The 23,660-nt window shown below is 38.3% G+C and overlaps 1 protein-coding gene across 1 annotated transcript in view; it reads left to right on the top strand.

Annotated features, from left to right (window-relative positions):
- The window catches only part of sim2 (SIM bHLH transcription factor 2), a 94,575-nt gene that overhangs the window by 42,914 nt on the left and 28,001 nt on the right, over window positions 1-23,660 (top strand). The window contains exons 4-7 of the mRNA XM_048603125.1: window positions 2,638-2,746; window positions 13,042-13,127; window positions 17,698-17,897; window positions 22,435-22,541. Of these exons, the coding sequence (XP_048459082.1) occupies window positions 2,638-2,746; window positions 13,042-13,127; window positions 17,698-17,897; window positions 22,435-22,541 (502 nt within the window). The remainder of the gene's footprint in view (window positions 1-2,637; window positions 2,747-13,041; window positions 13,128-17,697; window positions 17,898-22,434; window positions 22,542-23,660) is intronic.

Raw genomic sequence — 23,660 nt, 5'->3', positions numbered from 1 at the left:
AATCTTGGAAGCTAAAAAATACTTTTATTGATTCTAGGAAAGTTAAATGGACACATATGTTAAAAAATATATTTTATTGGTTGGACTAATAAAAGAAGAATACTCGCTTCTTTGATTTAAAACACAAGTTGCCTGCAAGGGTAGTGTCTAGTTAACAGTGCTTTTTAGTTATTTGTTACATTAGATAACTTAAAACCTGACATTTTGAAATGTTAGTTTTTCTGCTATTAATTAGAATTTAAAACCTATTTTTAGAGTTATTAATCACTATGAAGATTGTCAAAGCAAACTTTATCTGTCTGCTGGAAGACACTTGTTTTTGATGTTTTCAGAGGCATTGATAAACTATGCTCTTTCATTTCAAGAGAAAGTTAGTGAGCCCATTTAGAGGCTTTATTAATAGTGGTGCATGATAAGGGCACAGAACATTCATTGTTTAAGTAACCTTGTTCAGAAGTATAATATAATGATTCTTCCGGGAATAGAAATTTACTACTGTGTCAGGGATGTTCATCTGAGATGTGGTTGAGACACATTGTTGAGTCTAAATTTTCTTCACAGAGAATCAAAGGTAGTATTAGGTGAGATCACTAAAAGCTTGCTCAAATATATCACAGTTGGAGGGGAAGGAGAGAAAAGAGATTTAGTGCATTAATTCCTGAACCTAGGGCCTAGAATTCTCCAAACACAACTACCAACGCAGGAGCAAAGGAAATAATAGATATACAAGCAGCCGAAATTGCATGAACATGAAATTCTCAGACAGTGGTCAGATTGATCAAAATTACAGATGCAAGGAAGGGTGAGGGCTTGCAGACATTTAAACATTAGGAAATGGATTTTGAATTCAACATGCTAGAGACTGGGAGCCAATGGGCTTAGTGAGAACAGTGAATGAGATTTGCTGCTGCATCAATTATAAGCAGTTGACTAAGCTGAAATTTATGGAGGCTGGGAGATCAGCCTTGACAACATTGAAATAATGGAGGTGGCAAGGGGATGGATGAAAGTTTTGCTAACAAATCAGCTAAGGGGAGCTCTTTGTTTCACAGTTAGTAATAGTTCCTAGAACATTCAGGGATGTGTAAATTAGATAGGTTATAGGGGTGGGTCTGGGTAGGATGCTCTGAGGGTCGGTGTGGACTTGTTGGGCCAAAGGGCCTGCTTCCACACTATAGGGGTTCTATGATGATGATGATGATGAACATTTTGAGTCTATTGCAAAATTATGACATTTTAAATTTTAATATATTTTTTATTAATTATAATTTTAACATACATTAATGAATGTGATAAATTGTTTGGTAAATGAGTGTATCTGTTTAATCTTCTTATGATTGTGTATTTTGATCATTTATTAGATCACCTCCCATGCCATTAAACATACTTGGAAACAAACTACTGACATAAATGATTTAAAATGTATAATAGTGTTAGCTGAACTGAATATAATGTGCTGTTTCTATGAATTGTTGAAACTATTATGCAGGCTGAGGTTTTGATGTTACCTTATGCATTGCTCTGCTTTAGCAGGTCACAATACCCAAACTGACTGTTGAAGTCAACAGTCCCATATGTCTATTGGTTGAAATAATCTTACGAAAGAAAAGGAATAGATTTAATACATCTATTTTTATAATATTCCTTATGATGAAATGCCCTCTATTTGCTATTCAAGCCTTTAATGTTGTCAAGTTTTACCTATTTAATATCTTTCAAGGACTAATTACAATTATGCCTAGTATTGCACTGATCCATCCTAGATGTGAAACTATATGTAATTCTGAAAGAGAATATACATCCAGCTTCATCAAACCGTTGTTTTAATTTCCCCAAATAATGAATATGGTTTGTGAAATTGACTGCAAGTTTATGGGTTCCATTCCTTGGGTACACTGAGCTTATTGATCTCTGCTTCTGTAGCAATAAGTGTACCATCATCAGCTTCACTACCTTTGGAATAAGGACAATAAGAATATGACGGGGCAGGACTGAGCTTTCCTACGGAGTCTGGAGGAGCAATCCTAACCTTCCTAGCTCAACAGGGGAAGTGAAGAAAAATATTTAAATTGGCCAGTTGTTAACCTTCTTCTCCCCCTGGTTCACCCCACTAGAATAACCAGGCAAGAAACTCAGTCTGCGCCCCACTGATGCTATCAATTGATAAATTAGAAACAACAAACAGCAAATGCTGGAAGAAGTCAACAGGTTAGACAGCATCTGTGGAGAGAAAATAATCACTTCAGGTTGGGTGATTTTTCTTCAGAATGTCTGTTCTTGTCAAAAATGCTTCCCAACCTGCTGAGGTTTTCCAGCATCTTTCGTTTTTATTTCAGATTTCCAGCATTCGCTGGACTTTGCTTGTGTATTGTTCTCATAGAAATTAGAGTCAGTCCCAAAGAGGCAGATGTTAAACTGGGAATCTGTCAACTTTGGACAGATGTCCTGCCACCACGCAAACGAGCATGCAATAATGAGACTGACTCCAGGATGTGTAAATGGCCTGGGCCATTTTACCTGCTTATTCATCTGGTTTCCATTTTTATTTTATAATTAAAATAGGTAGAGTGATGGGGCATTACATTGCAACATATTGTTATGTGTGTTTAATAAGTTCTGAAATGCTTTCATTACCAGGTGGAGCTAACAGGAAACAGCATTTATGAATATATTCATCCTTCTGATCACGATGAGATGACAGCTGTCCTCACAGCTCACCAGCCTCTCCATCCTCATCTACTGCAAGGTATCATCTCATCAGCATTCTCTATAAACTGTAAATTTAATTAAAATCAATGCCTAAACAGGGCGGGGTTCAATCTGTAGCTTTCAGCTGCTCATGATTCTAATCTAATTATCAAAGACTTTGCAAATACTATGAGAGAAATCAAAGAGACCAGTTGGAACAATGTAATCAAAGATTAACAAACATGTGTTCCCTTTTTAGTACCATATTCAAACTTTTACTAGCACCTGGTATTACTGAACTTTGATCGACCATCTTGAAACTCAGTAGGCTCTCTTTTTACAACAATATCAAAAATGTTTATGAATTTCCATCAGGAGGTCTTATCGTCAGAATAAATTACTTTGGTTCAATCAGTAGCTTTCTTGTCTCAGAAAGTTGTGACTTACAGCCTATTGCAAAACTTCAGCATATGATCAAAGTGGATACTCCAGCATAATACTGAGTGCAGACTGCTTTAATAGACTTGCTGCCCCCTGAATGCAATAGACAGAAATTGAGGACCTTGTGATACTACTCAAAGCAGAGCAGAGAGTTATCGTTATGGTGTGGTCAGGAAATTTCCCCAAGTGTGGATCCACATGTTATTTGCAATAAGTTAACAGTATTGTGAGTGATAGCTACTTTTCTATACATTACCCCATTTTATTTCAAAATAATTATACATGAAGCATTTTTGGACATTTCTAAAAGACCCATGAAAAAAACTACAAACCTTTCCTTTCATTGATACACAAGGAAAGTGTGCCTTAGTATTTCAGGTATTTATAAGCTGAGAAAATTGATTTCAAAAACATTTTTGAGTAAAAGTTCCACATTTGAAAATGTGCTATATGGGAAGGCAAACATATTCATATAAGACATTTAGCAAGATAGAAATAGTATGAACCTTGTATCTCTGGCTGAGGGGAGAAAGTGGAAAAGGCAAGGCAAGATGGCAAGACAAGGCAATGAAAGGCAGGGATGTTGCAAGCGTCTAGGTAGGATCAAATGTGTGTGTGCTATGACACCATCTGCAGAGGCTGGAGATAATACCTGGTTCAATCCATGCGCTGAATGTGTGTCCTTGAGTGCACTGTGTCCTTGTTGCAACATTACAAAGACAGTTGCCAGTGCAGCCCAAGGTGCAGCATTGAAGTACAGAAGTATTTTATACATGGATTGGACGTGTGCCATGATGGTTCTTAGAGGTTGGCACACATCAGAAGCCAATGTCTGTGGATGAGGGGTGCATGTGACCAATTCCCACAGAATGTGCTCTGAGATGTTGATGCTCGGTATCCAATATCAAGATACTTCGAAGCAAGTGGCAAGTTGAATTCAACGTTGAGTTTTCTCAATGTTTAGCTTATTTAGCAAGTTTGGTATTATAGGAAGCTGAATAATAGTGAGGCAAGTTGTGCTGTCAATGAGGCATTTAACAACTAATAATTCCCCTTAAGAGGCAAGTCGTCACTCACTGAGTGATAAACTTACCAAGCCACTTGTGTAAAGCATAGAAGATGCAACAAGTTGGTTCCAATGTTGAGGGCAGCCTTGCTGACAAACTTCAGCATGGTCCACTTCGCTCAGGCCACTATATGATTCTGCCTTTTAACTCTGTTTCTTAAACATTGCTTAAAGAAGTTGAAGCTTTTTGTCTTACACTTATCAAGACTAGGATATAAGAAACAGACTTGAGAAAAGGGATACCAATTTATACAGCATGATTATTTTGGCCATCTAAGGCATGGAGATGCAGCATAGAGTCATAGAAATCCATCTTCACATCACTCGATGTCATTAGAAGCTAGCAATCTGTCAGTCTCTAAATTTAAAACTAACATTTAATGACTGACCTTCAATGGCCCTCCAGCATAGAGAATTCCGAAGATTCACCACTCTGTAAGTGAAGAAATTTCTCCTCATCTCAGCCACTTGGAAGACTGCTGAAAGCAAGACATCTGTTCTGCCCTAGGCAGGAGAAGATCCCATGGCACTAGCAATTAGTGGCTTCCAACAAATGCACAAGCAAACACAGGAGCAGCAGCAGAAAGCATTGTCATGGGCACTGTGCCTAAAACAGAGGCTGTGGAATTGCAGCAACATGGTCAGGACACTGCCACCTCAAGCATCCCATTGCCTGGCTTCCTCCATGGAAGTTGAAGATGTTGTTCATACAGTTCTGTGGAAGTCACCATTGAGATGGGTTGACCAATATCCATAGGACACAGTGAAAGAGAAGTCACCTCATTTGAGACTCAGGATACAGCAAAAAAGAAACTGTCAATTTCAACAGGACAGCAGTCCTCTGTGAGGGGAATCCAAGACAATAAACATCCTCCAGTCTAAAGGGACTTATCAGGCCACACACTGTTAGGAACACAATCAAAGTCAATGGTCTTCTACATAGACCTACAAGTTTCCAAGTGTGAACAGAGCAACTTCCAGGAGAATAGTGAAACACCTAGACTGCTCAGATTCTGAAGTCAGAAACTTGTGGGCTAGAGGGAGTTGTGTTAAAGGTCTAAGAAATGCATAATATTAGTATTGAGAAAAACAGCTTAGGGGAGATATTCTTTATGGGCATAAGGGTCTCAAAGGGTTAATACTGAGGAGTTCCTTAAGCATCTGCTGCTATTATGACACAGACACATTTGGTGGGAGAAGCGCTTAGGATCTCAAAGGAGTAAGACCTAACGTCTGGGTCTTTCTCATAATCTCTATAATGATGTCTGTCAGATTAATGTAATTTGTACATAGTTGCTTGTGGAATAAACGATATTTTGTTTAAAACAACAGCTTCTCAGACCACCAAGCAGTTTTCCTCTACCACATTAAAGCAACAAGGCCCTGTGGGCCCCTGCTAGGATGATAGCATAGATAGCTCTTACAACATGATGAACAGTTGTGAGGATTCATCTTACATCAGATTATTCCATCACACATCAGACTTGTTAATTATAGATGGATGATAGGCATTGGGGTGACAGGGATCTAGCATCTGACCCGATTTTGAAGGCCAAGAATTGATATGGCCAGTCTAGTTCAGTTTTTGGTCAATAGTAAGATTGTTGAGAATAGTGGATTCAGTGATGGTAATGCCATTGAACATCAAGGAGAGATAGTTAGATTCTCTGTGGTTGTAGATTGCAATTGCCTGGCACTTATGTGGCATTTATGTTACTTATCATTTATCAGATCAAACTTGAATTTGTCCATTTTTATTTTACGTTTGCGGTAGTGGTTATGAGAAGTGCTAGACAGATTTACAAATCTACTTAGTAACCAGCACAGATCTTGTCAATTCAAATTCTAATCCAGCAGCAGCTTTGAATTTTTTTTCTCACTTAAGTTCTTTGAAATGAAGGGAAAAATATTTGTGGAAAAGGTGACAGAGTGAGTGAGGACTGGGTCAAGTTGACCCGAGCATTTGAGTAACAAGTCTCCAATTGGAGTCCAAACAGTAAGTGCCAGAAACAGTTAACAAATTTGGTCAGTGAACACAGCCAATCTTCAGCACCTGTTCCTTCTCTTTTTGGTGCCAATTAGAATCAATCAAATTAACAACAAAATGTCCCCTTAGGCAACTCGAGCAATAAACGCTTGTAACTGCTTATTCCAATATTTTAATATTGTGGCATTGTGGGTCTAATTTAAAGTTTTATTGCTGTCCCCATCATTGACCACAAAAAACACGGTTAAATAAACACGCAACAGTGAATTTACTCTTTGATGTAGTTGTGCTTCCACAACTAAGCTGCACTTAAGCAGAGGAGAACACAAAAGACTAAGAAGATTAAACATGTCTTACTGTATTTGCACAACATTGAAAATAATAACTTTGTGAAGGCTTGGTAAAATATACGCCAACAAATTCATAAAAGTTGTTCTCTGTGCTAAGTTAGATAATTTTATTCAAACAGGGAGATTGGATGGATACTGATGTGTGAGAGGCTAAGACAAGGTTAGATTAGAATAAAAACAGGCATTGCTGGAGAAACTCAGCAGAGCTGGCAGCATCTATGGAGAGAGAAACAATTTGAAATTTCTAGTCCAAAATGACTATTCTTTAAAACTAACAAGAGACTGGTGAAAAAGTGATGGAATTTATACTGCGAAGAACGGTGGAAGGAGTAAATGGAACAGAATGGAAGGTCAGGAAAGGTTAGAGATTGAGGCAGATTAGAGACCAATCGTGTTTCATGCCAAAAGGCAAAACAAGTGGTGATGATTTTAGGGAAGGGAGATAGGTCCAGGTTAGGTGTTAATAGCAGAACATAGGTCAGTTCTGCTGGAAGTAAAAATGAAGAAAACCAGACTCTGTGAGGATTAGAGTGCAGTAGAATGGAAAAATAAAATTGAGACAGAGGTCATGGTCTCTGAAGTTGTTGAATGCAATATTGTATCCAAAAGACTGTAAAGTGCTTCAATGAGAAAGAAGTGTTGTTTCCCCAGTCTACGTTGGGCTTCACAGAAACATTGCAACAGAAATAGGACATGAATTGCAAGTATTTAAGTAAGATGATGTATAAAAATGGCAAGCAACTGGAAGGGTTGCAGTCATTATTGCAGACAGAGTGGAGGCATTCCACAAAACAGTCATCTAGTCTGCATTTGGTCTCGCCAGTGCAGAGGAGACCATGTTGTGAGCAGTGAATAAGATAAACTGGATATAAAGAAGTACAAGTAAATCACTGCTTCACCTGGAATGAATGTTTGGTGTTTTGGACACAGAGATCACAAGAGGTTAAAGGGCAAGTGCTACACCTTATCTCTTTGTGACTCAAGATTCCATGGGAGGGGGATAAGTTGTTTCAGTTGGTATAGGAGTGAATGAGGCTGTCATAGAAGGAATAGTCTCTTCGGGATACTGACAGAGGAAGAGAGGGGAAAATGGTATCCTACTGAAGGTGATGGAAAAGATGGAAAATGATCCTTTGAATTTGGAAGCTGATTGCGTGAAAAGTGAGGACAAAGGGAACCTTATTGTTCTGGAAGATGAGGGCAAGGGGTTGAGGGCAAAGTGTAGGAAATGGGTTATACACATTTGTAGATCATGTCTACCAAGTGGGGATAAAGGAGAATCATTACCACTCCTTTTGCTTTTTGTTCTGTGGCAGTTGTGATCTCTAATCCACTAACCTTCTCATGATCTCTCCTTTTGTTCCACTTACTCCTCCCAACCATTTTTCTATAATATAGAGCCAATCACTTTTCCACCTTCTGAAGAAGTCATATTGGACATCACAAACTCTTTCTTTCTATCTCTCTCTCTGTAGATGTTGCCATTTCTGCTGAGTTTCTCCAGCATTCTCTGTTCCTATTTTAGCTTTCCAGCATCCACAATATTTTAATTTTCTTCAGTTAAATTGGAATCTGATGTGAATAAACTTTTAAGATCAACAGACATAGCTTGTACAAAATCAGATACTTGCAGTCTCTAAAAAACTAAAGGACTCTAAGGTATTGTTTCCTCAAATTTAATGCCTATGCAAAAGGGGCATTATGGAGACCAATATTCAGGCTTGGGCTGACAAATGGCAAGTAATATTCGTGCAACACAAATGCCAGGCTGTAACTAACACCAATAAGAGACAATTTAACCACTGCCCCTTGACATTAATTAGTGTTACCATCATTGAATCTCCCACTGTCAACATCCTGGGGGTTATCATTGACCAGAAACTCAACTGGACTCATCATATAATCACAGTGGCTACAAGAGAAGGTCAGAGGCTAAGAATACTGCAGCGAATAACTCACCCCCTGACTCCCCAAAGCCTGTCCACCATCTACAAGAAGCAAGTCAGGAGTGTGATGCAATAATCTCCACTTGCCTGGATGAGTGCAGCCCCAACAACATTCAAGAAGCTTGACACCATCCAGGGCAAAGCAGCCCGCTTGATTGGCACTACATCTACAAGCATCCACTCCCTCTACCACCGACGCTCAGTAGCAGCAGTGTGTACTATCCACAAAATGCACTGCAGAAATTCACCAATGATCCTCAGACAACACCTTCCAAACCCACAACCACTTCCGTCTAGAAGGACAAGGGCAGCAGATAAATGAGAACACCAGCACTTCAAGATCCCTTCCAAGCCACCCACTAACCTGAGTTGGAAATATATCACCGTTCCTTCACTGTTGCTGGGTCAAAATCCTGGAATTCCTTCCCTAATGGCATTGTGGGTCAACCCACAGCAGGTGGCCTGCAGCAGGTCAAGAACATAGTTCACCACCATATTCTCAAGGGCAACTAGGGATGGACAATAAATGCTGGCCAGCCTTCAACATTCTCATCCCACAAATGAATAAAAAAGAAAATAATGGTACATTTATACCTTGGAAACATTTATGTAATACAGATATAGATGGACAACATTTTTACAGGAATGAGCCAAGTAACAAAACTGCAAGTTGTTTGGGTCGGGTAAGACATGGAACGAATAGACTTACATGGACTGTATTGTATAGAAACAGGCCATGCAGTCTTACTTGTATTTATGCTTCAAGTCCTCCCCAGCTCCATTTCATCTAACCTTAAAAGAATATTCCTTCTATTCTCTGGTACATGTCTAGCTTCCCCTTCAAATCCTTTTTGGCCTTTTTGCGTCAGATCATGTACAGCCTAGATTCATCTTATTTATTTAATTTATATTTTCTTACCTCAAAATTTAAAAATATACCATTTATATAAGCAATGTTTAACAAAAAAAACTTAAGCATACAGTCCACAGTATAAAATTATAAATCTTCTTATAAAATACAGGCTTACTATTTCATTGTACATAAAAACATTGTGCATTTTTTGAAAGATTCTTTTATTCATAAAATTCACAAAAGTGCAATATATGAACGTTCAAAACTGACATTACATAAAATGCCAAACTAATCACTTTCTTTCAATATTGTATATTACACATACAATTTCATTCGATATTTACAACGTTCATTGCACATCAAGCACATAGCTTGAGGGGTTTATCACAGTTTAAATTGGTCGCCTTAGCCCACTGCACCTCTGCAGCAGCAGTTCCAACCTTGAGTGCATTGCTCAGCACATAATCTGGGTCATTAGAAAGTGTCAGTCTGCACTTGGTGGTGGACAACTATTTGCACTAGAAGACCAACATTTTAGCTCAGTGAAATTTCAAGCTTTTCAAATGCTTTTGTAACTGGCAGAAGTCCCTCTGATGAGGTTGTTATTACTTAATGGAGCTTGGTAGTAACAGTCAAGTTGAACACTTACAGACACATTTGTTTTAAATTTTAAGCAAATTTACAAATTGGCCTGCAAGGCATTTAGGCAGCTTAGGCTATGTTGGAACCATTGTTATGGCCAATATATTATCTTGATTTCATTTCAGTGAAAATGTGCAGATTAGGTGGATTGACCATGCTAGCTTGCGCATAGTGTCGAGGGATGTACATGCTAGGTGGATTAGTCATGGGAAATATAGGGTTATAGGTTTGGGGGTTGGGTCTGGGTGGGATGCTCTTCAGAGGGCCAGTGTGCACTCGTTGGGCCAAATGGCCTGATTCCACATTGTAGGGATTCTATGAAAGCAGTGCAAGCAGGGCACAACTTGGTTTTGATGCTTATAAATTGGGACTTTTGATTTTCTTGCCATATTTATGATCTCTGAGGCATGAAATTTATAGCACAACAAGGGCACAATAAACTGTGATCATACTGAAGTTTTTTTTCATATATCATATAATGCTTATGTTGGCAATCACCTGATGGCATTTTGTAACAGAGATATTGTTGCAGGTCAACTCTTTGTTCTAATAGTACAGTCACACTAAGTTCATGGAACTAAAACCCCAGCAATGTCCCCTCAGGAATGGACACAATCCGAAAGAAGGTGAATAAAATTAACATTAAAGGGACTGAAAAGTGTACACACACGTGCTCTTAATTTCGTGGAATATTCAAACTCCCATGTTACAGCCACATTTTTCTTGAAATATGAAAGAACTGGTTTGGTCTGAATTTGATGTCAGTATGAACATCTCTGGAAAGGATCTAACTCATTTGAAGTTGTTGAAAGAGATGTTCTTAAAACTTCTGCTTTTACCGGAAACAAACTAGAAGTTAAAAGAAAAAGTGCTGGAAGTAGTAGATCAGGTCAGTGAAGAGGAGAAGGGTTAATATTTTTAGGTTAGTGACCTTTCATCAGAGTTGAGAAGAGTTTGAATTGTAATATATTTCAAGCAAGTGAAAAGAGGAGAGTGGGATATGGGCAAAAGAGAAGGCCTATGATAGAATGGAATACGAGAGAGATTAAAGAACAAATTAGTTGGCCGTGCAAATAGTGGAACAAGCAAAGATATAAAGTCTAGAGGAAGTGTGAGTTGGCACCTGAAAGAGAAAAGAAGAAAAGAGAAAACCAAAACATCAGACAAAGCCAGGCTGTTATTTTAATTCTCAATCTTTCTACCATGCTGACACCTTCAATCCATGGATTTCTGCAATGCTCCAATGAAGTTCAATACAAATGCAAGGAATAAAACTTTATCTCTCAGTTAGGCATTTTACAAACTTTCTTAGCATTGGGTTCAACAATTTGAAACCATAGCCTTTGACCTCATTTAGTTTCCCTATCATAGTTTTACTTTCTTGTTTTCCTCTCCTTTTGTTTGGGTGGCAGATATTCATCATTCTACCATTCACATCTCTTCTACACCTATTTTTTGTTTCTTTACTTGTCACAGTACAACACATGTTAGACTTGCACCTTTTTACTTGTTTATAACCTATTATATTTCTAACACTTTCCAGTTCTGATGGAAGATCATCAACCTCAAACATTAACTGTTTTTCTCTCCACAGATAATGCCTGACCTGCTGAGAATTCCTGACATTTTCTGTTTCTATTTCAGATTTCCTGCATCTGCAGTATTTTGCTTTTGTTTTAGATAACTTTAGCTTCCCACAGCATTAAGAAATCCAAAGTAAAGAAACATTTAAATTTATTTACAGAAAGGAAGCTCAGCTCATTGTGTTGGAGTCTCTTCAGAAACATATGCAGACTATCTAAACATTCAAGCCTATCCTACCATCATATTGGATGATTAGTTGATCTGTATTTTAACTCCCTTTGTTCCATATTCCTTATACTCTTATGCAATAAATCTCATTATGAACCATTTCAGTTCCAGCATCTGTAATCTTTTAAGAAAATATCCAACATTGATGATAACCTTTGTGTGCAAAAATGATTCTTGGTTTCACTCTTAACTGGTTTATCACTAATTTTGAGATCACAAACTTTATATTGGATACCCCCTGAAGAAAACAAGCTTGTTTGTTTTCACCCTTTGAAGTATTCCTAATACTGGCCTTGACAGTGATGCTGACATGCCATGAAAGAATTTAAAAAAAATTACTTCCAACAAATTTCTCACCTAACAAAATGCACCACATCAAACCTTTGAAAATGCTCAGCTCAATTTTCCCTATCACTTAATTTACACTTTGTACCCAAAATAACTCCACAGAGACCAATGCCCTGTCACCAAGTCACCAAGTCACCCTTTATTTATATGTGGAAAGTCTTTGACACTGACCCAGCTCTCTCAGAGTGTAAGGATGTCTGACACTCCTGTTTTTATTTGTGAGCCAGGCTCCCTGTTTGGAGCAGATTGACAGTCCCAATCAGGGAACTGCTATTCCATGAGGTCCACCTGGCTGACCTTGTTACAATCATTACTACCCAGTTCCATGGTTCATTGTAACAGCCATGAAATAAAATTATTACCTTCCACATATGCATCAGTTTTTTTTTCTAGCTACAGAATGGACACAATCTCCTGCACACATCAAATGCCCAGTTTTCACCAAAACACACAATACTCCTGCACCCCAACATGGATTTCTGCACACTGCAGCTACATTCTGATTGATTTGGTTGTAATGTTTCAATTTTTTAAAAAAAGTTTATCTACTTTTCGAAATGTAAGGGATTCAGAACCCAATAAAACATGTGTATTTACAACCTCAAGGAATAAATCCAAATGTTGCTCTCAAAGCAACATAATCTTGAATACCTTGTACAGTAAGACTCTTTCCTGCTGCATATTTTAACAAGAAGCCCAGCAACACTTCTCAGCAGAACTAAGGATGGGCAATAAATCTGGCCATCAGTCACATCCCAGAACAAGTAATAAATTTTATATTAAAAGACAGCTTGGTTCTTTTTTTTTACATGGCTACAATAATTCAGGGCATCTTGTGTAATAACACTGCATAGTTTATAAGGTTTCAAAGCTCAGGTATAATAACATTTTTTGATGTTCCTTTTCAGAATATGAAATTGAGCGTTCCTTCTTTCTAAGGATGAAATGTGTTCTGGCCAAAAGAAATGCAGGTTTGACTTGTGGTGGTTACAAGGTAAGAAACTGTAAACAATCATTGAAAGAATTGTACTCAAATTCTAACATTCAGATTTCTCATAGCCTAATTTATAAGTATATGAGTTTTCGTTTTGGGATAATTGAGATGACATTTTGGCTGTCTTATGCTGCAGCTCCAGAAGGAGGACAAGTCTTTTTTTCAGGGAATAAGGCAAAATAATATCACAATATTTTTACTTAATGCTTTAAGCTACAACAGCAATCAACTTGCATTTATATGGTGCTTTCCATGTAATAAAATGGTCTGAGGCACATCACGTGAGCATTAGTAACATTGGGTCACATCAGAAGATATTAGGAAAGATAAGATGTTAGTTTTAAGGAGTCTTAAGAGGAGGAAAGAGGTAAAGAGGCAGAGAAGTCTAACAATTTTTAGAGCAGTTGAAGGTGCAGCTGCTAATACAAAATAAACAGGAATATTCATTGTGAATTTATCCTTCAACTGAATTTTAAGTATTGTAATGTCACTAATGTAATGTAATCTGATTCCTTTCTCCATTTCTTTCTGGATGTTTCAGTGGAGAGATGCACTTTGAAAAGTTTGATTCCTTGCTCTGTATGATTTTAGCTGTTTGCATTGAATCCTTGTATCTAGCCTGTGGAAGATCAGTTTTGGATCATGTTCCTTGTAACCATCCGGCATGAAAATAAACATTTGGAAGGGATTGTGTCCAGCTCTGAGTCACCTCCTATCAATATAACTGACTGTTGCCAATTGGATGAAGTTGGACTGTTGAGTTTAGATAACGGCAAAAGTTTGATTCTTCAGAACTTAAAAAGAAAGAGAAAGTCAGAGGGAAATGCCAGGAAAGCCTCCTGAAGTACCATGCCAGCTTCACACATGTAAAAAGATTATTTCTCCAGCCTGCCCTCCATCAGTTATGTTGATACTGAAGTCGGAAAGCTTGGCACATTATGAATCTTGATACTGATTTTTACCTATATCAATGAAATTTAATGACAACATATTGATCACTATTAATATGAAGAAAAATTTAGAACCTGGGCTATTCACTACAAGGATGAGAATTTAGTAGCCTGAAGATTAATCTAAGGAGAACCAGTTTTCCATTCTTGACAATATTAATGGAGATGGAATGTCATTTCAGGCACAACTTTGGCAAGGATTATGAAGAGTTTTTTATATATCGGTTTAATTTAATAAATTAATTAGTAAATTAATTTAGCGCTCACCTGCCATGAAAGAATTAAAAAAACTTATTTCCAACAAATTTCTATCCTACCAATATGGAACTTGTCAGACCTTTGATCTCTATCACTTAATTTAACTTTGCACTTTCTTCCATGGTTTGCTATAACGGCTGAGATAAAATTGTTACTTTCCTCATTTTCATCAGTCTTTGTTCTAGCTATGGAATGGACAGAATGTCCAGCCAACACCATATGCCCAGCCTTTTTCATAAATATGTTTAATAAAGCTGGTCAGTGATATTTGCAACAGTCAATAAACAAATCCCAAGATAACAGCTTGTTATATTACACAGCTCAATGACAGACAGCTGCCAATAGACACTGCTATGATGTCCCTGTCAGTGAAAAATCAATCATAACACTTTTATATGTTCTATAGAACAACAAGCTAAGGAATTTCAATAACAAGGAACATGCGTGCGTTATACTTTTGTAGTCTATAATGTCACCTCTGCCTTTTGGGTTGGACTTCAATGAGAGAATAGAGTTGAAACGGACAATGACCCAGTCGACCCAGTCTACCCAGTCACCAAAAATTAAAATTACTTCTTCTATCTCCCATGGACTGAATGTCAGCTATAAACACATAGGGTATGCAAACTTCAATTGTAGCCTGAGATGAGTAACTGCAGCATGCAAGCAGAGTTACAAAACCAAGTGATGCTATGCATTCCACCTGACTATGATTTTCACTGGACCCCATGTTGCAGAGCTCCACATGGCCTGTGGCAGTTTTATGTTTGTGACCATACACTCAGATACACACACTCGCACACACATTTTCCATCAAGGTCACTGAACGCCAATCAATAATTGGTATTGTGGCTAATTTAGGCAAGGGCCACAAATGTTCAATTATAGTATGATTGCCAACACCTGAGTTGAATTGGTTAAATCAGTAAATGTCTGGATGGAAACTAATCCTTTGTGTGGTTCAATTTCACTTTAGGCAGTGCATTAAACAACAGAGTCTACATGGATCTTGGATAGTTTTCCTTATGAATAGGAGTAATTGACAGTTCAAACAAATACCTTTCAGTATCAATAGCTGAATGGAAACCATCTGACAATTTAAATTGTTTTTATACTACACCATACGACAGGCTTAGACTTCCGATTACAACGAAGTTTTTGTATATTATGGGATTATTCCCTTTTATTGACTTCTTTTTTGGGTAAGTGGATTTTTCAATGTATGCATTCCATCCATAGAAGGGAAGTGGAATCCTGCAAAATAACTCAGTTGACTTGATTTACAAGTAAGGCAAATCAAACCCGTTCTAGAAATCTTTCCTCAGAAACGTGCTGAGCTCAATGTTGAAACAGAACTTGATGAACAAACAAATAAAGAAAGCTGAGAGACAACAAAGAAGAACAATCAAAGTTATTTTGAAGCAAGATTAATAAACACAGAATAGAGAAAATGAGCATAACTAAGAAGGAATTATAGTGGACATGCTGTCTCGAACATTTGTGGAGTTGAAACAGTAAGCCGCAAAAGAATAAAACAGGGATGAAGTTGGGGTTGTACTAATCAGAAAATAAGTTAACTTAAGTGAGAATTGGGCAATTCTAAGATGATCATTTGGTTAAATATTGGATTTTATGCAAAAATCCCTGCCAATTTTAAACAAATTATTCATTCATGGGATGTGAATTGCCCTAGAGAAGGTGATGGAGATCTGCTTCCTTGAACCACTGCAGTCCCTGGAGTGTGAGTACACCCATTGTGCTATTAGAAGGTTCCAGGATTTTGATCTAGTGACATTGAAGGATGGTGAATAGCTTAGAGGAGAACTTGCATGTGATGGTGTTCCCATCTCCATGTATTTCTTGACAGCAGTGGTTATAGGTTAGGAAGTTGGTGTCAGAGGAGCTATGGCAAGTCACAGCAGTGCATTTTATAGATGGTGTACACTGATGCTACTTCACATCGTGATGCACGGAGTGAATGTTGAAGGTGGTGGATGGGACGCCAATAAGCATGCTGTTTTGTCCTGAATGGTGTCAAACCTCTTGAGTGTTGGAGCACTGCTCATTCAGGGAAGTGGACAGTATTCCATCACACTTCTGACTTGTGTCTTGTAGATGAAAGAAAGGCACTGGGGGAGACAAGAGGTGAATTATTCACCACAGAATTCCTAGACTCTGAGCAGCTATGTAGCTACAGCATTTATGTGGTTGGTCCAGTTCAGTTCTAGTAAATGGTAACTCAGAATTACAGTAGGATATTGAGCAATGGTAGTGCCAGTGAACATCAAGGGGTGATTGCTAGATTCCACCTGTTTGAGATGGTCATTGCCTGGCACCTGGGAGGCACTAATGTTACCTTAAAAGTTTGATTACATCTGAAAGTTATATGGAATAAAACAAGAAGGGAATAGAGCCATCAAGCCTATTCCTTTTGCAGGCAATCTATTTTAGGCATAAAGTGACAGTAACCACACAATATAATTCATTCTATAAGAAGAACTTCAAAATGATTTGAGAGCTGAGTTAAGACGTTATATAAATGCAAGTTCATTACCATGGAGCCGATGTAATCCATTTTCCCCAAAAAGTTTTCGTAAACTTTCTTCTGTTCTCAAAATGCAGAACTCCAAAGTGTCTATTTAACATTATGTTCTGCATTATTGATCCTGACCAGGCTGCTGACCTTGGCATGACATTCCCCTATCCCAGCAACCATCATTTAGCAGGAATCATCCAACCATCTGCCTGCATTTCCCAAGCAACTTTCAATTACATTAAGTCAAAGGTGCATTGGATTTTTTTAAAGGCCTAATTCAACAATTAAGAAGAAAATTATTTAATGCACTAGATTCTTTATGCTTACCATTTTTATCCATTTTTTTCTAATTTTGATTGATCAAAATGAGGAATATCACTGGTAATGTGTGGGGGGGCGGGTGTCAACATTTTTTCACGAATAACAACATGAAGATCATGGGTTAGATATCTGTCTTTTTGGTATCTCTCCATCTCCCTGCTACAGATTATCGTATACTCAAATGGTGAACAGAAATCTCCTCCCAAAGACATGGCCGGCAATTACAATTGTGAACGTACATTGTGTTCTGTCCGTACTGAACCATATTGGCACGGCAATGCACTTCAGCACCTGGACTGCCCTTTTTTTGGCAGTTTTCTGTTGCTAAATAGATTGTGGGACAAGTTAGTGTGAAAGTAAGTGTACGGTTTAGTATTCTTTGATAAAGTTCCCACTTTCAGCTTCCTTGAGTGAAACACATCAGTTTCATTTGCTTAGACTCTTCTGTGTGTTTAGAAAATATTTTCACTATGCATAAATCAACTGAAATTATCCTTCTCTATAGGTAATCCACTGCAGTGGCTATTTGAAAATCCGCCAGTATGTATTTGACGTTACTCTCTATGATGGCTGCTACCAGATTGTGGGACTGGTGGCAGTGGGACATTCACTCCCACCCAGTGCTATCACAGAAATCAAACTTCACAGCAACATGTTCATGTTCAGAGCCAGTCTGGATCTCAAACTAATTTTCCTAGATGCAAGGTAAGAACTTCAACTGGTAAAATGATTTAACAGCAACTGATAGTTTCAAAGATTGAGCACTTTAAGAGTTAGAATTTCCAGGGCATAGATGTCAAGGGGTTTCACTTCACTGAAATCCCAGTTTCTAATGCCTTCCTTCAAATTGCACAGGAGAATGGAAGACTAAACCAGGCCAATAAGATTTTGCTTCTAATTGAAGATTGCATTTTCGGATACCAGTGAGCCCTCAACTGAAGGAGACTGATACAAGGAAAGAAAACAATTGATGAGAAAGACTTTAGGTCCTCCAAAAGAAACATAACAGCAAATCAATTGCTCAGATCTGGCTGATAGACTTGGCCTGAGACTTTTTTTTTCGTTTATTCGTTGGATGTTGGCTGGGCCAGCATTTATTGCCCTTGAGCTAAGTTTCAGAGGACGGTTAAGAGTCAACCACATTACTGTGGCACTGCAGTCACATGTAGGCCAGACCAGGTAAGGTTGACAGATATTCTTCCCTAAAGGACATTAATGAAACAGATTATCTTTTAACAGCAATTACACGGACTAGATTTTTAATTTTAGATTTTCCCTTTCGATTCAAATTGCACTGCAATTTGAACAATGTCCTTAAGACATGTGACTGGATTACTAGCCCAGTGACAATACCACCACTTCTCCTTTGTGTAGACTGTCAGACCAGACCACAATTGGTCCTCTCAATGAATACCTTTTGCTTGCAGTGCACATCTGGTTCACCCTTCATAGAACATTGTCAATTAGACAAGCATTACTTTTGTAATAATAAGACATTCAAGATCATACTTGCAGCTGAATCAGTTGGTTGCACTTGGATAGAAAAAAAGTTAAAAGTTCTGTGCTAAGAGGATGGGTGTATTAATGATAACAGCCTTATTTGGACTCATTGGCCCATTCCTTTGTGCAATTGTCTGTACAATATACCGCAATTATACAATAATCACCTCCTGTCATATTGAAGTGTTTGCTATTGTAATGATAAAGCATAGCATAGAGCATAGAACAGTACAGCACAGTACAGGCCCTTTGGCCCATGATGTTGTGCCGACTTATTATCCTACTAAGATCAATCTACCCTGCATACCCTACATTTTACTATCCTCCATGTGCCTATCCAAGAGTCGCTTAAAAGTATCTGACTCCACTACCACTGCCGGCAGCGCATTCCACACACGCCCCACCACTCTGTGTGAAGAACCTACCTCTGACATCTCCCCTATACCTTCCTCCAATCATCTTAAAATTATGCCCCCTCATAATAGTCATTTCCGCCCCTGGGAAAAAGTCTCTGGCTATCCACTCTAGCTATGCCTCTCATCATCTTGTACACCTCTTTCAAATCACCTCTCATCCTTCTTCGCTCCAATGAAAAAAGCCCTAGCTCCCTCAACCTTTCCTCATAAGATCTGCCCTCCAGCCCAGGCAGCATCCTGGTAAATCTCCTCTGCACCCTCTCTAAAGCTTCCACATCCTTCCTATAATGAGGCGACCAGAACTGAACACAATATTCCAAGTGTGGTCTAACCGGGGTTTTATAGAGCTGCAGCATAACCTCGCAGCTCTTAAACTCAATTCCCCTGCCACATCCTTCACATTACACATCAGTATTTTCCCTGTGACTAACGGGAGGCTAACAATTCCGTCTGTTCCCGTTTTCCTTCTCCCTCCCTTTCTTCTCAAATAGCCGGGTGAGATTTGATACCTTCCAGTCTGTGGGAACCACTCCCCAAAATGTTGAAACACTATTATCCATGATTCCGCTATCTCCACATCCACAGTTACCTCTTTCGGGACTCTGGTACACGTGTTAGAATACCAGGTATCCTCCAACTTTCTCCCTCGTACTAATTTCCTTGAATTCCTGTTTCCCCACTCCATCCCCCTCCTCCCCCAAGCCCAGGGTCCCTCAGATCTCCCAGTCCAGGAGATTCCTTGTATTCTCCTCAGTGAAGACAGACACAAAGACATCATTTCGCTGTACCCAGTTATAAATCCTGTAACGAACTCGCCTTTGTCTTCGTCAACGATCCTTCTTCCCGCACCTACAGAAGCTTTTACAGCCTGTTTTTATGTTTTCTTTCCTCCTCATTTGGATTCACACTGTGTTCTCCCTTTCTTTACCAGTCACTTGGTCCTCCGTTGCTGTCTTCCACAATCGTCCTGAGGTTTATTACCACTCCTGGCAACTCCACTGGGCCTTTTTTTGTCAATCTTATGCAATGCTTCAGCCTTTGATCTTAGATGATGTTATTATAGGACAAGATCAGACCAAAACTTGGCTTGATAGATTATATTTTATTTTGGTTTGATTTTAATGTAGTGGTCTCTCACTAAAACATAAGCATGCATTGGTGTAGATGCTTTTTAACAATAAAACAAGTTTATTAACAGAAAAATGAAGGTAAAATAGAATAAACTATCTACTTATGTCACAAATTCAAAGATTTTTTTAAAACACAGTAAAAGCATAAAACTATTAATCCCCAAACAATCCTTTATAAATTGAAAAGAAAAACAACAGCTTTTGTACAGCATCCAAAATACACCTTGCATAATGCCCAAAAACACCATCCATACAGCACTAACTGTACTGTCTTCATCCCTGTCTCCACCATCTAGTAGGTTTAAACACATGTGACTTTAATTTAGACTGGAACTTCTTATAGCTTCTTCCTGGAGTTATGATACATCTGAACCTAAATGTATGCAACTTTAAGTAATTTCTTCAGGGTTTTATACCAACACATCTTGTCTGAGTTTACCATTTACTCTTTACTCTAGAATCATAGGGATATACAGCACGGAAATAGACCTTTGGTCCAAATCACCCATGATGACCAGATATCCTATATGAATCTAATCCCATTTGTCAGCATTTAGCCAACATCCCTCTAAACCCTTCCTATTCATATACCCGTCAGATGCCTTGCAAATGTTGTAATCATACCATTCTCCACCATCTCCTCTGGCAGCTCAGTCCATACACGTACCACCCTCTGTGTGAAAAAGTTGCCCCTTAGGTCCCTTTTATATCTTTCCCCCTCTCACCTTCAACCTATGCTCTCTAGTTTTGGACCCTCACACCCCGGATAAAAACTTTGCCTATTTACCCTATCCACGTCCCTCATGGTTTTATAAACCTCTATAAGGTCATTCCTCAGCCTCCAACACTCCAGGGAAAATAGCCTCAGCCTATTCAGTCTCTCCCCACCGCTCAAACCCTCCAACTCTGGCAACATCCACGTAAATTTTTTTGAACCCTTTCTAGTTTCTCAACATTCTTCTTATAGGAGGGAGACCAGAATTGCACGCACTGATCCAAAAGTAGCTGAACTAATGTCCTGTACAGCTGCAACATGACCTCCCAACTCCTAGGGTAATCTGGTTTCATTATACCTGTCCTTTCTCAGTAATTCTGGTCTATATTGCCATCTTAATCCAAGAACTTTTCAGGACTGCTAAAAATTCTAAGTAAAACCAAAGAAATCTCTCCCTTAAGCTTGAAAAATCCTCTCCTGACTTTCTAAACTGGAGCTGGTTTCTCTTGTTTGGAAGTAAAATCCATTAATTCTATAGCTAAGCCTCAAAAACTATTTTACAAGAAATTACTATGGCCAGAAATACTTACAAGTTAATTTTTAACTTCAGACTCACAGAAAAACTCATGTATCTCACTAACCTAGAACCCAAGAACCCAAACTTACAGAAAATGATATTAAAAGTATACTTAAATCACACATTATATTTACATATATTTAATGGTGAAATTGCAGGAGTCCATGGATTCCCTTACAATGGGCCTATTCCACAGCACTGGAGGCAACTTTTTAGAAAACCTAATCACTTAATTCCGTTTCATAGGAACTTTGAGCAACTCTTCTCTTCCCCTTTATCTGCTCCAATGAAAAAAGCGTTCGCTCTGTTGTTTCTTACTAAGGCCTAAACCTCAAAAATCTGGTTTCCTCCATGTTTTCTTTTCCACTGTGATCTAAAACGCTTCAAGAAATAAGGCACCAAAATAAGACTCACAATATTATAATTCCCACCAAACCAATTGTTTCACAATACATTTCATTCTTTTATTTTATTTCTCTCATGCAAAGCCTCGACTCACATGAACTAGTTGACTTTATTTCATTTTTTAAATTCATTCATGGAGTATGGGCATCACATTTATTGGCATTTATTGGCCATACATAATTGCAGTGTTAAGTGTCAACCATGTTATCCAGTGTCTGGAATCACATATAGGGCAGACTAGGTAAGGACAGCATATTTCTTTCTCCAAAAGGAACTCAGTGAACCAGATGGGTCTGTACAACAATTGACCGTGGCTGGCATTAATATTTATTGCTGCTTTGTACTGAATTCAAATTTCACTATCTATCATGGCAGGATTTGAACCCATGTCACAGAACATTAGCCTGAGGATGTGGATTGCTAGTCTAATGATAATATCACTACACTATTACTTGCATCATTGCAAGTAATTTGCGATTTTATTTGTCTTTATTATCAGGGTTGCGGAGTTAACTGGATATGAACCTCAGGACCTGATAGAGAGGACGTTGTACCATCACGTGCATGGGTGTGATGTTTTCCATTTAAGATATGCACATCACCTCTGTGAGTAACAAGCTGCTCACCTGAAATGGTACTCATTCAAGAACACATCATGCAGATTAATTATTGCACATGGCATATCAGTTAAAACTATTACACTTAATCTAGTTTTAGATTTGTAACTGGTAGGACAATTAATTCAGGTTATCATTTGCGATTATCACTCAATAGTCCTACAGTAATCATGGCATAGCTATCCATATTTGACATTATCACTCATCAAGAACAGAAGTAGTTAGCAATGTGGATAAGTCGGACAAATTATTGTTCGTTTTCATTAAGAAGTGAAGTCTGAACAAAATCATCATGACTTTCAAAGCATATGCTCTGAAAAAAACAGAATGATAAATGAGATGCCAAACACATCAAGTTCACTCCCAATCCAGTCATCTTTTGCTGAGAAGCCAAAAGGATTGGCTAAACCTCATAAAACAGAACAGTTCAGAGAAAAAATAATACAAACAAACAAATGAAACAAACCAGAAGGCAGTTTTTGGATCCAGCTCACTTACAATTTAAAGTCTGAAGTTCAAAGGTGTTGTGTATTTGTGTGTGCGTGGTGAACTGACACATTGAGTCCAACCACGTGACATAATGATGACATCATCAACCGTTTGGGAGGTCAAATAGCTCTCTCTCTTTCTTCAACCTTGTTTCCTGTAGAGTGAATACCTCCACAATAAAGCTACTGCTATTAACAGTTCTGCCTCCTGATTCTTCTTGGAGTGTAACAGTGGGATAAAGAAAACCTAATTCAGTTAAGATATCTCACAATTTTAGGCTCTTGTAAACGATTGCATGAGAATAGACTGCAAATCATGAGCATTTAAACCAACTCTATAAATGTTTCTCAGATAAGGACAAATGCTTTTAAATAATGGGTGACTTCTTTTCTTTTAGAAAGATTAGCATCTCTGTTAAATCATAGAATCCCTACAATGTGGAAGCAGACCATTCAGCCTAATGAGTCCACACTGACCTTCTGAAGAGCATCCCACCCAGACCCCTTACTCTACCTGAGATAACAAGGTGTAGAGCTGGATGAACACAGCAGGCCAAGCAGCATCAGAGGAGCAGGAAGGCTGACGTTTCAGGCCTAGACCCTTCTTCAGAAATCTGAAG

Source organism: Rhincodon typus, chromosome 11 (assembly GCF_021869965.1).
Source record: "Rhincodon typus isolate 14 chromosome 11, sRhiTyp1.1, whole genome shotgun sequence".
NCBI classification, from domain to species: Eukaryota; Metazoa; Chordata; class Chondrichthyes; order Orectolobiformes; family Rhincodontidae; genus Rhincodon; species Rhincodon typus.
This window is presented reverse-complemented; position numbering and strand designations above follow the sequence as displayed.